At 40.1% G+C, this 17,304-nt stretch overlaps 1 protein-coding gene across 2 annotated transcripts in view; it reads left to right on the top strand.

The window, feature by feature from the left end:
* The window catches only part of EMB3142 (nuclear pore complex protein (DUF3414)), a 154,755-nt gene that overhangs the window by 43,999 nt on the left and 93,452 nt on the right, over positions 1-17,304 (top strand). For both annotated transcript variants that reach the window (XM_077354708.1, XM_077354707.1), the window contains exons 19-25: positions 1,052-1,249; positions 1,335-1,453; positions 1,947-2,097; positions 2,181-2,293; positions 2,364-2,445; positions 2,551-2,637; positions 2,748-2,825. In XM_077354708.1, coding sequence (XP_077210823.1) covers positions 1,052-1,249; positions 1,335-1,453; positions 1,947-2,097; positions 2,181-2,293; positions 2,364-2,445; positions 2,551-2,637; positions 2,748-2,825 — 828 coding nt within the window. The remainder of the gene's footprint in view (positions 1-1,051; positions 1,250-1,334; positions 1,454-1,946; positions 2,098-2,180; positions 2,294-2,363; positions 2,446-2,550; positions 2,638-2,747; positions 2,826-17,304) is intronic.

Here is a 17,304-nt window from a genome sequence, read left to right as displayed (position 1 = left end):
AGGAGATTTGTTAATGGGGAAGCAGACTCTTTGGCTAGGGGTGGGGTTAGCCGTTTGGAGTTAGAGTGGTTTGACTTTCTTCCTCGAGAGTTTTCTTACTTTCTTTACATTTGTTCTTTCTCTTGTATTATTTGGGGGGGGGGGGGGGGGGGGGGGTTCCATCTCGGCCCTCTTTTCTTTTAATGAATTCAATTTGCGATTTCAAAAAAAGAAAGAAAAGATGTTGTGTATTGACTTTGGACTGTGGTTTCCCGTTAGTCGTCATTAATGGGAATGCTTGTGACTTGAATGGGGTCATCATTGCTTTTATCTTTTGTTTATGATGCAATCTTTGTTTTCTCGATTCCTGTTTCTGTGAATTGTATTTCTTTCCCTGTTTTGCCTTCAGAAATCAATTTTCCAGTGATGCCATCTCTACTTAGTCTTCATTAATGGGAACATGAGTAATTTTGATCATCATTAGTTTCGTCTTTTGTTTATGATGCATTCTTTGTTTTCTCGATTCTTCTTTCTGGGAATTTTATTTCTTTCCTAGTTTTTCCTTCAAAGACTGACTTTCCAATCATGCCATACCTGCCTTATATTATCTAGCAGTTTTTGCTAAGGAGATAGTCTTTTATGCTCCCCCTTCTCTCTCTCTCTCTCTCTCTCTCTCTCTATATATATATATATATATATATATATATATATATATATATATATCGGTAGAGGGCTAGCCTTGGCGCAATGGTAAGGTTGCTCCATTGTGACATGGTGGTCGCGGGTTCGAGTCACGGAAACAGGCTCTCTGCGAAGCAGTGGTAAGGCTGCGTACATCTCGACCTCCCCAGACCCCGCAATGGCGGGAGCCTCGTGCACTGCCCCCTTCCCCTTTTATATGCACGCGCGCGCGCACACACACACACAGATATATATATATATATATATCGGCCTAAAGTTGTATGATATTTGGTGCATTGAATCTTGGCTTGCATATTTGGATCCTGAATGATTGTAATTGTATTCTGAATTCTTTTTAATACATACCATTTTTATCTGATGGATTTTGTAGGATTTCATGAGTGGAAAAATTGTTTTCCGGAATATCATGGGGATTCTTTTGCCTGGGGCGAATGCTCTCACGTATGACCGGACTAGTCAAATCTACTGTCATCTTTTAGAGAAGGCTGTACATCTTTCATTGGAAATTATTATTCTGATCTTCGAGAAGGATCTGGTTCTTTCTGATTTTTGGCGCCCTTTATACCAGGTATTTAACTTTTAGTTTGTTGGGTCCTTCACTGTAGCTTATGATTTACCAAGTACTTCTCATCTGTTGCCCCATTGCCATGCAGCCTTTGGATGCTATACTGTTGCAAGATCATAGTCAAATTGTTGCTTTGCTGGAGTATGTACGATATGATATGTTGCCTCAAATCCAGCAATGCTCTATCAAAATCATGAGTATTCTAAGGTGTATTTTTTCGCTCTCTCTCTAAACTTTATTTTTTATTTTTATCATTTATTCTTGGATAAGGCTTACATACAGAGTGGATATTTCTTTCTTGCTATTTGTCGTCTTAGTATTGTTTTTCTCTGAGTTGTGAGCTATGCCACAAATATCTCCGTTATTTTCAAAATATAGTGATTTTATTGTGATATTTTGATAAAACGACAAAATCCTGAAATAATCTTGAAATTTAAAAATATAGCGATATTTCCATTTACCGAGATAATATCACAATATTTTTACATTATTTTATATTTATATTTTTTTCTTAATTTATATATTTTTATTTTATCATTTTCCCGTTATAAACCCAAAAAAATAAAAATAAAAATAATATATCCCAAGATTTTCCCTTGCCGAGAAATTCCAGAGAACGATATTTGTGACATAGTTTGTGAGCATCCACAAAAATCTCATCAATGTTCTTGAAATTTATGCTGAAGTTGTTTGTCGACAGTTCACGCATGGTCGGCCTTGTACAGTTATTGCTCAAATCAAATGCTACAAACTCTTTAGTCGAGGATTATGCAGCCTGTCTAGAACTGCGCTCAGAACAGTTTCAAGTCATAGAGAACACCAGTGATGATCCTGGTGTCCTTATACTACAGGTTGGTTCAAATTTTATTTGTTCTTCTGAAGTTTTGGCCCATTTTTGGGGAGGTTCATGCTTTTCTGTTCTTTATTTCTTCAGCTTCTTATAGATAATATTAACCGGCCGGCCCCAAATGTTACACACATGCTTCTCAAATTTGACATGGATACGCCTGTGGAACGGACAATTTTACTGCCAAAATATCATTTCAGGTTTTTATAATCCCAAATATCTCTAGTCTATCATCATTGTTTCAGTATCAACTTATTACATGTTTTACAGTTGCTTGAAGGTTATTCTTGATATCTTGGAAAAGCTTTCAAAGCCAGATGTGAATGCTTTACTGCATGAATTTGGTTTCCAGGTTAGAATTGCCTTTTGTCTTGGAATGATTCCTCTTTGGTTTCCATGCATGATTTTTTTTGTCTCCATGCATGTTAAAAGGTGTTTGATTGTTTGCTTTCTGCAGCTTCTTCACGAGTTGTGCATGGATCCACTGACATGTGGTCCTACAATGGATCTTCTTAGCACAAAAAAGTATCAGTTCTTCTCAATGGTACAATAGATCAGCTTATGTGATGATCAATTCGCAGAAGTGCTTCTTTCTTCTTCTTCTTCTTTTTTTTTAGGTGCCCTCATTGATTAAACAAGGCCTTAATATTTCAGCATTTGGATACTATTGGTGTTGCCCCACTTCCGAAAAGGAATAACAATCAGGCACTTCGTATTAGTTCTCTCCATCAGGTATGTCTTCTTAATTTATTATTTATTTATGTGGAAAAATAAATTAACGAGTTCAAGTTTATGTAAGTCATTTAGGTTAGTTTACTTCATTTGCACTTCAGCTTGTGTATAATTCATGGCACTTGATGTAATTTGCATTGGTTTAGCAATATATAGGAGAGGATACAAGTCATGAGAAATACATGAGTATAAGTTTAGTTTACTAGGAGAGGATACAGTTTACTAGGAGACAATAGAAGTCACGAGGGGCGACTTGAAATACACGATTATAAGTTTATACAAGTCACTTATGTTAGTTTACTTCATTTGCACTTTAGCTTATTTATAATTCATGGCACTTGATGTGATATACTTTGTTTTAGCAAATATAAAAGAGAAGATTCAAGTTTAAAAGGGTGACTGGAAGTCTTGAAATACTTCCTCCAATAATTTATGATGTAGCCCAAGGAGAATTAGAATTAAGAGAGGAAAAGGGAAAAATAAGGGAAGAGAAGAAGAATAGAAGAAAGGAAGGGGAAGAGATTAGAAGAAAGAAGAGGGAAGAAAAGAAAGAAGAAGGGAGAATAGAAGGATGAGAGGAGAAGTGGAATAAGAGAAGAGAAAGAGGAGGAAGAATAGAGAAAGAGGGAAGGAAGAAGAAGAGGGATAGGGAGAATCTTATTCTCAATTCATTAATTCATCATCAAAATCTAAAAACCCTAATACGTGAGGCCTATATATAGGCCATTAAAATAACCTGGAAATAAAATAACATGGAAAATCAAATCTGTAAAAACTAAAACGTGGAATTAAGAATCCTAGGAACTAAATGTCATGAAAATCAAAGTCCTAAAAGTTTTAGTGGGCAAATATGCCACTTATTGAACTTACAATACGCATCATTTTCCCCTTATTGAAAAGAACTCGCCTCGATTTCTAGTCCGCTTGGATCAAATATGTAAATGACCCACTCTCGCAGCAGTAGAAGGTCGTCGAAGTCACATATGATATAGGCCATCAGGAGTGGTCCATCCGTATAAGACTGGAAAAGTGGCCAATCGGTTGTGCTCAATCATAGACTGTAAATGGTCACTCGTGGTAAACTGCATAAAAGATCTCGACCATGTCAAATGTAAAATCCACAGGCATCACCATGTCACGTGAACGTCTGCCAAAACCTTCTCTGTAACAGTGTGACCGACCATCTGCAAAACTGAAGGAGATGTTAATCGGTAGGGATAGAAGGGTTGAGGAGGCTGAGAAGACGATGGCGTCTTCAACCAAAACCCTAACCTGTGAACAGTACCTTGAAGAGTGCCGTGATCAGTACCGTGATCAGTACCCGTGAACAGTACTCGTGATCAATACCGTGAATAGTACCCGTGATCAGTACCCATGAACAGTACCGTGAATAGTGCTGTGAATAGTGCCATGAATAGTGCCCTCCACCCTAAACCTCACCCTCAACCCTTTTTTTTAGCTCTCTAACCTAGTGCCGTGAATAGTGCCCTGCACCCTAAACCTCACCCTCAACCCTTTTTTTTAGCTCTCTAACCCCCTCTCTAAAACCCTTACAACCCTCCTTACCCTTACTTCTTTCATTCTCTACTCCTACCTCCCTAATTTCCTTTCTCCATTTCACAACCCTAATTTCTTCTTCTTAAACCCTCACATTTTCTCTCTACTTCATGGTTTAAATCCCCTTGCCCTCTCTTATCCTTCGCCTCCGTGGCTCCGATTTTGCCCCTTACCCTCCATTCCCATCATCGGTTAATCCTCATACGTCATTTTTACTTTGTCACTTAATTGAAGTCGCGGTATCTGAGTTGCACACCATGTATTTGCTGGAATGTCTAAGTGAGCTCTTGTGCCTCTCACTTCATCTCCTAGCCCTTTTTCTCGTCTTGGCTAGTGGTCCTATGTCTTCTTCTGATCAGTCTCTTCATCGCCGCTACAGTATCATGACCGGGCCCGCCGTGTGATTTTACACCTCTCTTGTTTCTTTTTTTGCTGTAGTTGTAGTTGAGAGTATATCTATATTTCTGTCATCATAAACCTCCCGTTAGTTCCTCTCATACTCTTGGATCGACTCCTTCACCTTCGGCTACATTATCTCGTTATTCCATTTCGGCAGAGGCGGCTTTCCCATCGACGACTTCCGTTCTCCTTGACGGGTCCGTTCTATCCCTCCCTGGGGTCCTCCATTCGGTTGGTCCTTCTATTTGTGGCGCGTATGTTGGTGGTGACCATTCTGGCTGTGGCGGTGGTCTCTTTGCCAGAGGTCAGGGCCATCGAGGCTGTGTTCGTGGCCGTGATTCTACGAGTGGCTGTATCGCTGATGGGCATTCACGCTCTTACTGCACTCCTCATCCGGCAGCGGGACATTCTGTGGCTACGTGTTATGCCTCTACATCCTTCTCCGCTAGACCGGTAGCACATGATGATTGTTTCCTTATCTCCATAACCGACTATGGTGAGTTTTTGCGCTTGGGAGTGCACATCCGAGCACCTACTGCGCCCTTTGCTCAGCCCAGTGGTTCGTCAGCTTCGATTCTTACTACCTCTGGCTATTGGATTATTGGTTCTGGGGCCTCCAACCATTTGACGGGTCACTCTGCTTCCCTTAGTTCATTTTAGCCTCTTCGTCAGGCCTCTGCTGTTACTATGGTCGATGGGACCACTGCACCCATCTCTGGTATTGGTACTGACCTGGGGTGGAGCCAAGAATTTGCGGATGGGGGGGGCAGAAATTTTTTTTTTTGCAAAAGGAAAAAAAAAACAATTACCCAGAATTTATCTAGGAACCCGAGCTGGCACCTTGAATTTTATTTATACGAAAAAAGACTACAAAGAGGGGGCATATCACCTTACCTCTATATAAAAAAAATTATTTGCAAAAAAGACTACCTTCTAATTTAACCAAAAAAAAAAAAACATTTACACTTGTTCATGATGCCAGAAAGTTTACTCAACTGTCCACTATGAGTTTTCATGCATTGAAAACGATCCATAATTACTTCATTGTTAACTGTCTTGAACGCATCCTTCTCAATAAATGTAACCAAGTTATCATCCATCCATTGATCCCTCATCTTATTGTGTAGTCGGTTCTTTACAATATTCATTGAAGAAAATGCTCTTTCAACGGTGGCAGTTGCAACTGGAAGGTTTAGCGCCAAAGTCACCAATGTGTAAACTTATGGATACGAGATATATATATATATATTTTGTTTCAACCATCTTTTTAGCAAGTTGCCCAATTCCATTTAGTGATGAAAATTCATTCTGAGAGCGCATGTCAAAAATAAATGTATCGAGTTGATTGTCGAGAACAATTAGCTGACTTGAAAAATCATATGGATAAAATTGGGACAGCCAAAATCAGCTTTTGCTTATCAAAAGCAGCAAATGAATTAGTTGGATATAAGCATGAAATGCAAATTAACAACTCAGTATTTGTCTTATCAAATCTGCTATTAAGCTCTTGAAGGAGCATATTTATAACTGAACAATAAAGATCCACGTGACAATGGTGTTGATTTGTCACTTGAATAACTTTTCATCTAGAACGACATTGAGGAAAGAATATATCATCCATTTTAAGAACATCAAGATCATGTTTATCACATAATATGGAAACTTTCTCCAAAAGAGAATTCCACCCCTTTTCTCTCATGTCTTGTAACCACTGCTTGAAAATATTTACTAATCTCATTGCAATGATGATATCTTGATCTTTTCGCTGCAATGATTGGGACAATTCATTCGTGATCCCCAACAAAGCTTTCATCAAGTGTAGGATAAATAAGAAATCATATCTTTGGAGTGTATCTAACTAGATATTTGCTTATGCTCTCTGATCTGAATTCAAACCGTCTTCCTTAACAATTTCAATTACATCAATTACAGATGAATACAAGATGATCAAACAGATAAGCGAATCATAATGAGAACTCCAGCGTGCATCACCAGTTCGTCTAAGACTAGTCTCTTGGTTCAAACCACAACCACTGAAAGTTCATTATTTGTAAGCGCTTCAATAATTTCTGCAGATATTTTTTCACGAAGAATATCGCGACGCTTGGATGATGCTCCAACAACATTGAAAACACTTGTTACCAAGTTAAAGAAAGTTGCAACTTTGATATGATTTTTCACAATTGCAACTACGGTCAACTGAAGTTGATGCGCAAATTAATAAACATAATAAGCAGATTTATTCTCTTGCATAATAAGTGTTTTCAAACCATTAAGCTCACCACACATATTACTTGCTCCATCATATCCTTGCCCGCGCAATCTTACAATGCTTAATCAATGTTTAGTTAACATCGACTCGATTGTCGCTTTGAGTGTTATGGCGGTCGTATCAGTAACATGAGTGATACACTGGAAATATTCAATAACAAGTCCTCGTTGATTAACATAACACATAACTACAACGACTTGCTCCCTTGTTGATGTATCACGAGACATGTCAACCAAAATAGCGAATAATGCATCCCCAATGTCACTGATAGTGATATTCGTAGTTTCAACTGCTACAACATTTGTTATATCCTTCTGCATATTAGGTGTAGTTAACTTAAGGTTTTCAGGAGCATTTCGTAACACCATGCGATTAATGTCTTCATTATGCTCGGTAAGAAACCACAATAATTCTAAAAATTTTCCTTAATTACTAGAGTTATCAGGTTCATCATGACCTCGAAAAGCTAATCCTTGCTGTTGTAAAAACCGAACACAATCAACTGATGCATTCAAACGAATTCGGTATTCATCTCGATCACGATCGGATTGCTTATGGATCATTGTTTGAATGCTTTGATTTTGTTTCATCAAGTCTTCACATTTACGTCGGGCTTAGTTGTGCGCGCTATTATGACTACCAACGTGATGTTCTAATTTCTCATTTTTCGAATTTTTAAATCCTTCAACAATAAAAGCATCTCCTTCTCTTTGATCTCCAATTTCCGGTTTAAAAAGATAGCAAAAATAAACAAAAGGCGGCATCTTTTTCTATGTTATATTCCAACCAACGAGCATGCTCATTAAACCAAGTAGGGCTGAAACGACGCCAGATTGTTCCAAATTTTGTTTGAGGGAAATTATGATTCTGAGGTTGGCAAGGGCCTCTTTGCAATTATGTTCTTCGGATTTGGTCTCTCTCGTTAGGATGGTAATCAGAAGTTCGATTTCTTAATCCTGGATCTACAGGAAGATTTGCCACATCAACCTCCACACGATTAGGGTTTCCTCTTAGTGCTTCCTCTTAAGTAACGTCTTGATTTTGATTAGGGTTCTCCGTGAATGCGATTGAAAACTAGGATTGAATCCCTAGAAAATATTCATTAGTCAATGGAAACCAAACTATGCTCATTTACCAGTCATATAAATGTGGAAACTAAAGTCTCATTTAAGATAAACAGAAGATATCAGATACATGTTACATTTACCAGTCATATAAATGTGGAAACTAAAGTCTCATTTAAGATAAACAGAAGATATCAGATACATGTTAGAATACATTCTAATTTAGAAAACTTTATCCCTGAAATAAAACGTTAACATTGATTGTATCATCCACGTAAACATGCTTCCACCCATGCAAGTAAACACATTAAAGCCACTACAAATACTAATTGTTTTTTTTCCCCATCTATTGTAGTTATATGTTGCTTAAAAAAACATATCTTCTGTAAATCTACCTTTGCAAACTAATGCATACGTTTTTAAGACAACCACAGAGAGAGAGAGAGAGAGAGAGAGAGAGAGAGAGAGAGAGAGAGAGAGAGAGAGAGAGAGAGAGAGAGCATACCTTTAGAAAATTGGGAGAAGAAAGAAAATCGCCCTGTTGGAAAACTATGGGAGACCGAGAGAGGGAGAGAGAAAATCGTCCAACCGGAAAATACCCATTATTTGATTATGAAAAATGAAAGGTAACAGATTCGGTTTTCAAAAAAACAAAACAAATAGTCCCAATAGGATTTTAAAATCCAAATTAACAAATTGAAGGAAATTGAAGGCACTGTTTGTATTTTGAGAACTGATTGTGAGTCTTTGTATTTTGAGAACCAATTGTGAGTCCTAAAGACTTAAATCTGTTTTGGACTCACAGTCGGTTTCTCAAAATACAAAAGAAAAAGTCCCAATAGCCATTATATAACTCCTTGGTTTGGTTAAATCATTCCAAAAAAAAGTCCTAATAGCTATAGATTTTGAAAAAAAAAACACTCAAAATAGCTATAGGCGAACAATCATTTAATAACTTCATGGTTCTCAACTCAACTCAACAAAGCCTTTGTCCCAAACTAGTTGGTGTCGGCTAAATTAAATTCTTTCAAAAAATTTCATGAAGAAGGAATCTACACGGCTCTAATCCTTGCTGTAGTTTGGTTCTTCTACGTGGATAATTTTCTTCCGTTCTATCCTATCCAAGGTCATGTTCTTTGTTATGTTCCTAGCTATCAAGTCTTTCCTCATTGTTTCTAGCCAAGTTGTTTTCGGTTTGCTTCAACCTCTTTTACTCCATCTATTTGGCACGCGTCGCCTCTTCTCACCGGAGCATCCAAAGGCCTACGTTGGATATGTCCAAACCATCTTAAGTGGTGCTCTCTCATCTTCTCCTCAATTGGTGCCACCCCCACCTTTTTACGTATGTCTTCATTTTTAATTCTATCTAACTTTGTGTGGCCGCACATCCATCTAAGCATTCGCATCTCTGCTACACTCATCTTATGCACATGCTGCTTCTTGCTGGCCCAACATTTTGAGCCACCAATATTTTTGTTTATAACTTCATGGTTAAATCATTAAAAAAAAAAATCAGTCAGAATAGGCAATAGCCATAGGTTTGCACCCAAAATAAATATCTCTGTTTTGTATTTTGAGAACAGATTGTGACTTTTGAGTCCCAATACCCGAAGACTCAAATCTGTTTGGCTCACAATTGGTTCTCAAAATAAAAAAAGGAACAGTCCCATGCCAAATCTAAATAAAAGGGATGAAGAAATTGAGACAAAGGGATAGAGATACAAAGAGAGAGATTGAGAGCATACCTTGAAGAAATAAAGTAGCCCAAAAACTATGGAGACCGAGAGAGATGGGGAGGAGATGAAGATGGAGAAAATTGCTCTAATCGTGTTCAAGAGAGGTAGAGAGATTGCCAAAAGAAACCCCAAATCGTGTTCAAGAGAGAGGGAGAGAGATATTGCCAAAAAACTCTAAATCGTGTGAGAGAGAGAAACTTGCCCAAATCTTAGAATCCTAAATCGTGAGAGAGAGAGAGAGAGAGAGAGAGAGAGAGAGAGAGAGAGAGAATCCCTAAAAATCAGCATAAAAAAGTAAAGTTTGCTTTAAAAGGGAAAACAAATAAAGTAAAGACATTTGCCCCCCATTGACAAAAACTAAGAATTTGAAGGGGGCAAGGGGCAACTTCGTCCTATCAGTTTTGTGTGTGTGCGTATATATATATATATATATATATATATATATTTTTTTTTTTTGAGATTTTTTTTTTGGGAGGGGTGGGGGGGGGGGGGGGGGGCAATTGCCACCTCGCTCCGCCACTAGTACTATCGCTCCTCATTCTGGTCTCACCTTGTCATCGGTACTCTGTGTTCCTAAGCCACCCTTTAATTTATTTTTTGTTAGCCAATCTACCAAGGGTCTTGACTGTTTTGTCTCTTTCTTCCCCCCCATTGTGTATTTTCGACTGGGAAGACGATTGCTTTGGGTCGTGTGGTAAATGGCCTCTATCACCTTGACTGTGATCCTCCTCCTACTGCGTTGCATGCTTCTATTGCTGCCTACCAGTGGCATTGCCAGCTTGGCCACCCCTCTCTTTCCCGTCTTCAACAGTCCTCTATTGTTTCTGGCCCTCTTCAGCCCTTTCAGTGCTAGTCCTGTCTGCTTGGGAAACACCATCGTGTGTCCTTCCGCTCCCGGGTCGTTAGTTGTGTCTCTGCTACTTTTGAGCTAGTACATTCTTATGTTTGGGGTCCCGCCCGGACTACCTCTCGCTGGTTCTCGCTATTTTGTCGTCTTCGTGGGTGATTCCTCTCGTGTGACTTGGTGGTTTCTCCTTAAAGACCGCTCTGAGGTCTTTCGCTGGTTTCACACATTTCATGCAGAGAGTACTAGCCAGTATGATTGTTCTCTTAAGGTTTGCCCACAGATAATGCCAGGGAATACTTCTCTACTGACTTTCGGGATTTCTTATCCACCCATGGCATTATTCATTAGTCCTCTTGGGCCTACACCTCCCAGCAAAATAGTGTTGTCGAGAGGAAATCCCGCTACTTGATATGGCCCGCACTCTTCTCTTTCAAATGCGGGTTCCTCAACTCTATTGGAGCGATGCCATCCTTATATCCCGTTTCTTGGCCAATCGGCTTCCTTCTTCTGTTTTAAATACCTCCCTTTTCTCGATTCTAAATCCTCATGATGATTCCTTTCCCCTCACTTCATGTGTCTTTGGTTGTGCCTGTTTTGTTCACAACCTCTCACCTGGCCTGGATAAATTGGCTCCTCGGGCAGAGCGGTATGTCTTTCTGCGGTACTCTCGCACCTAGAAAGGTTATTGTTGTTATAGCCCTCGCCTACGACGCTTATTTGTTTCCGCTGATGTCACATTCTTTGAGTCCGTCTCCTACTTTACTGCTTCTGCTGAGAGTAGTCCTATTATATCCGACCCTCAGGTTCCTCTTCCCCTTACGATCCTACCGACCCGGTTGCATCCTCTTCTCCACCGTTAGGGGTATAAGTGGCTCCTCCTGTATCGGATTCTGCACCATTACCGGTCTCAGCTCCTCTAGCTCCTACGAGCTGGGGGAGGAGAGGGGGCCGAAGTTAGCAGCGTTCGAGGCCAGATGCCCATCACTCTGCACCCGAGGCATCATCTTTTCAGCCCTCAATCCCAACCCTTCCTCTCAGGTACCTCTTGTTCCCTCTCCTGATGTGGCTGTAGACTCCCCTATTGCTTCACAGACTCGTTCCATTTCTACTGCCCATCCTATTTCTCGCTTTCTCTTATGATCATCCCACTCCACAGTTTTGTGTCTTCCTTAGCCTCTGTTTCTTTACCGAGGTCTGTACTCGAGGTCCTTGCTCATCCGGGCTGGCTTGCTGCTATGGACCTTGAGATGGCCGCTCTTCAGGATAATCACACTTGGGACCTGGTTCCCGTACCTCATGGTGCTCAAAAAGTGGGATGTCGTTGGGTTTTACCATCAAGTATCTGCCAGATGGGACAGTTGAGCGCCTTAAGGCGCGCCTTGTTGGAAAGGGGTATACCCAGACATTTGGAGTTGATTACAGAGAGACTTTTTCCCCCGTTGCCATAATACCTTCTGTCAGGGTGCATCTCTTGTTGTCAACTGAGGATCGCCCTTATTTCAACTTGATGTCAAGAATGCCTTTCTCCATGGCGACTTGACTGAGGAGGTGTATATGTAGCAACCTCCAGGGTATGTTGCTCAGGCGGAGATGTCCTCCTCAGTGTGCCGATTGTGCAAATCTTTCTATGGGCTCAAACAATCTCCTGGAGCATGGTTTGGGAGATTCAGTGATGCTATTATGTGATTTGGTATGACAGTGTGCAGTTGACCACTCTGTATTTAGTCAGAGATATGATGCTGGGCATGTCCTTCTCATAGTCTATGTGGATGATATTATCACTACAGGGAGTGCCACAGGTGGCATACAGAGGTTAAAGGCATTTCTTCAATAAGAATTTTCTACAAACGACCTTGATGTCTGAGATACTTTTGGGAATCAAGGTAGCTTATTCTGGTAGCACTCTCTCCCTCTCACAGAGGAAGTATGTATTAGATCTGTTAGATGAGACTTGTTCTATGGATAGGATGTCAGCTGCTGTCCCCATGGGCCCAAATACAAAGCTACATCCAGATGAAGGAGACTTGCTAGATGACCTTGACAGACTAGTAGGGAAGTTGATCTACCTCACAGTTACTCGCCCAATTATTTCATATGCCGTGGGAGTGGTTAGCCAGTTCATAAGTGCACCACACACCTCCCACTGGGCTGCCATGATTCAGATTCTTCCCTACTTGAAAAGTGCGCTAGGCAGAGGCTTGCTATTCAAGAAGCATGGTCATGAGAAGTTGGAAGGATTTTGTGATGCAGACTGGGCAGGGTCACTAGTTGACAAGAGATCTACCACAAGACATTGCACCTTTTTTGGAGGTAACTTAGTATCTTGGAAAAGTAAGAAACAAGATGTGGTAGGCAAGTTGAGTGCAGATGCAGAATATCGTGCCATTTCACACACAGACGTATAACTTATTTGGTTGCGCTCTCTTCTATCTCAGATCGGCTTCCCTTCCTCATCTCCTGCTCAGCTTTATTGTGATAATAGAGCTGCTATTCACATTGCCACCAATCCTGTGTTTCATGAGCGAACCAATCACATAGAGGTGGATTGTCATTTCATACGCCAAAGGATCCAAAAAGGAGATATGCACTACGTTCACTAGATCCGTATATGTACCTAAAGGCACTTTGGTCTTTGTACTTTCCTCTTTTTATAAATACATAAGTGAGTAGGAACATATCTCTAACTCGCTCTTTTCTCTCATTCTCCTCTATCCTCTTATCTCTTATCTCTCAACAAATACATGCAAACAATTCCCTTAATGGGGTCATATTCTAGAAAAATCGTGAGAGGGTGCATGGAGAGAGAAAGGAGGGATGATAAGGGAATTTTGGAGTTCAAACCTAGATAAGAGCGTCAAAATGGGGTAAATTCCACTTGTCAAAGTGAGGTTCACTAGTGGCGGTGGTGGTGAGAAGGGGGAGAGACACGTTGCAGGCAGAAGAAAAATCTGTCGTGTAGTGGGTGTCTGGAGACAGAAAGTAGGGATAAAAAAGGAAGGAGTTTAAACCTGAATAAGACTGTAAAAAATGGGGTCAACTTCCACATGTCAAAGTCACAAATTTTACGAAAAATGAAAAGAAATCCAGCCTTTTCTCTTTTGCTATATATATATATATATATATATATATATATATATATATATATATATTTAAAGTTTAAATGTTAATTTTTTTTATTTTCTATAATAAATACTACTGAATCCACGAATCCTACTCTTGGGGTTTGGCCGAATCCGACAGCTCGAATCCGTGTCGGATCCCGACACGCGAATCTGAATCCATGCAACACAAGCTAAAATGCAACAACATAAATGAGAATGGGTGGACCCTTCAAGAAGCTTACGTGAGTTTGTAAACTCACATTTCATTTAAGTGATGCTTTGGCAACCAAATGAAAGGACTTCATGGGGTTGAGAGAAAAGAAAGAAAAACCCTAGTGTTCGCTGGGTTTAAGGGGAACCTAGAGAATTGAAGTTTTTTGGTAAAACAATGGAGAAAATAGTGGATTTTGATCTAGAGAGGAGAATGAAAAGCAAAGATAGGGCGTGTTTGTGTAAGAGATGCTAGGGGAAAGATGCGAAGACTCTGAGGCAGCAAAAAATGAAGTAGAAAGGAAAAGAATTAGAGGTGTTTCAATCTAGTTCTGAGCTCTTGACCTTGATCATCGTGATCTCTTTGCTCTGATACCATGTAGAAAATTTCATAAATATGATGAACCATAAATATGGTGAAGAGATGAGAGAGGAGAGAAAATATGGAGTCTGAACCCTATTCCATCTTCATTAAACTTCCAAAACGAGCACTGCTTTGGTATTTATTTAACATTTCGATCATTTTTTTTGCTTCTTTATAAATTGTACTTTATTGAAGACTTCTCCTCAACTTTCAGTCACTCAAATGCAGATGAAGAACACTTTTAGTAAAACGTCAAATCACTCCCAGTGCACTTCCCTAGCGATGATCTAATATAATGGGAAGAAATAAACAAATGACAATTTTCTCAGGTCTAATGCATAGACGGGAACCATCGTAGATGTTGATCGCCTCATTTTAAAATACCAGATCAACTTAATAAGTTTCCAAAATTTTTGCATCTAATGTATGTTCAGTTCTGCAATATTTGCTGTTTGGGTCTGGTCTACTCAGGTCCTTCGGATGATCGGAGATACATGTTTAGAGTTGTGGAGAAAATAGCGTTGGACTTGAGATGTTGCGGATCCTTCGACTTTGGTGGGTGTGAAAAGAATGCTCCACGAAAAAGCTCGGTTAAAGTGTGCCTGTCAAGAATTCAATATCAGGTGGAGGCAGGGATGGCGGCAAGAGAGGCGGTGGCCTAAGGGGAGAGATCTTAGCTGCTCTGTTTTCTTATGAGGATTTTATCATGGAATGTGAATGGGCTTGGAGCCCTAAATAAGTAGGCTCGGGTGAAAGAATTGGTTAGGTATAACAAACCTTGGAGCCCTAAATCAGCAGGCTCAAGTGAAATAATTGGTTAGGTATAACAAACAGGATCTTGTATGCATTCAAGACACGAAACTGGGTTCGGTGAAAGAGATACAATTAAAGGTTTGGGTGGTCAAGCTCATTGGGAGTTCATATCTTTGGACGTAGTAGGGGCTGTTGGTGGCATTCTGATTCTATGGGATGAATCTAAATGTGTTAAACAAGATTGTTGGGTTGGAAGTTTCTCGGATTCGGTAGTATTACGAGTAGGGGAGCACACTAGGGTGATCTTTACAGGTGTTTATGGGCCAGTCATCAGACAGACATTTGTTATGGGAGGAGCTAGAGGCTGTTAGAGGGAAGCGGGTGCACCCTTGGTGCATTGGGGGTGATTTTAATGAGATCAGATTCACCTCGCAGAGATCTGGGTGTAGGAGTAGGTCTCAAAACATGGAAGCTTTTGCAGACTTCATTGCTGAAAATGTGCTGGTTGATCTTCCTTTGGTTGGGGATCAATTTACCTGGGCAGAAATAGTAGTAGAAGTGGAATTGATCGGTTCCTCATATGTCCCCAATGATTATCTCTCTTCCCTGAGGTTTTCCAAAAGGCACTTGTCCATTCGAGGTTGGATCTCTTAGACCCAAGGTTGGAATTTTGGGGGCCCTGGCCCTTTCGTTTTGAAGTGGCTTGGCTAGAACAGCCTAGGTTTGAAGAGTTGTTGAGAAGTTGGTGGCTGAGCCATACTGTCAGTGGTTTTACTGATAAGGTGAATGGGGGAAAATTGAGATATGTTAAGAGAAGAATAAAAGAGTGGAACTGCGATAGAATTAAAGCTTCAGCAGAATGAAAGTCTTGGCTTTTGCAAAGAATCAGGGATCTTAAAGGCGTAGAGGACAGTGGTATTGCTATAGATTTGGAGAGAGAAGAATTGGGAAGAGTCAAAGAGGAACATAAAAGGATTGTACTGCAGGAGGAAATCTATTGGCGCAAGAAATCAAGGGTAAAATGGTTGAAGGAGGGGGACAAAACTTGCCCTGGAGGAACCTCTTCTGGAAGAGGAGATTGAGAAAGGAGTATTCTCTCTTATGCGTGATAAAGCGCCTTGTCCAGATGGCTTCTATCTTGCTCTCTTTCAAACCTGTTGGGCTTATGTGAAGCGAGATAATTTGAGTTTTTTTTTTTGGGAATTCTTTGAAGGGATGACTTAGATAGAAGTACCGGTGCAACTTTTATAGCTCCTAATTCCCAAAGTGGAGGGTGCTCTGAAAGTTTCTGACTTTAGGCTTAATAGTCTTGTGGGTTGTTTGTACAAAGTTTTGGCGAAGGTATTGGCAGAGCAAATTGAAAGGGTGCTTCCGAAAATTATTTCGGCATCCCAATGTGCCTTTGTTAGTCAGAGGCAAATTCTGGATTGCTCGCTAGTTGCCAATGAAGCGGTGGATTACTTCTCTAGATCTGGAGAAGGGGAAATTGTTTGTAAATTGGATATGGAAAAAGCCTATGGGGTGGAGTGCCAAAGATTAGATTAATTGCTAGCAATGATGGGGTTTGGATCGAGGTGGAGGCGTGGATGAGATGTTATGATTCATCGGCTTGGTTTTCTGTCCTAATTAATGGGTCTTCTAAAGGCTTTTTCAACTCTTCTAGGGGATTACGTCAAGGCGATACGGTATCACCCTTCTTGTTTGTCATTGTAGCTGAGACTTTGTGCCGCCTTATGGAAAAGCAAAGATCATAGGGTTTGATTGTATGGTTTAAGGTTGGCCAGGCAGGGGTTGCGGTGTCCCATATTCAATTTGCTGATGATACTTTTCTCTTTTGTTCACCACATAGTTGGTAGATTATGAATATTAAGGATATTCTCAGATGCTATGAAATGGTTACAGGCTAGAGATCAAATTTTATCAAGTCTTGGGTGTTCGCAATAAATGTAGATGACACAGTGTGATGTAGGCTGGGAGAAGAAATTAGAAGAAGAAGAAAGAAGAAGAAGAATTAGAAGAAGAAGAGAAGAATTGGGGAAGAGAAGTAGAAGAACACAAGAGGGGAAGAAGAATTCACTCAATTCAATTGTATTTCATCCAAAAGTTCCCAAAAGAGCTGTAGCTTTGCCTATAAATACGCAATTAACAATTCTCAAATAAAGAAACTTGCTAAATT

Source organism: Tasmannia lanceolata, unplaced genomic scaffold (assembly GCF_043159265.1).
Source record: "Tasmannia lanceolata isolate RefF3 unplaced genomic scaffold, GAP_Taslan_0.1 ptg000015l, whole genome shotgun sequence".
NCBI lineage: Eukaryota > Viridiplantae > Streptophyta > Magnoliopsida > Canellales > Winteraceae > Tasmannia > Tasmannia lanceolata.
Note: the sequence above shows the minus strand (reverse complement) of the source record. Positions and strands in the feature narration are given on the sequence as shown.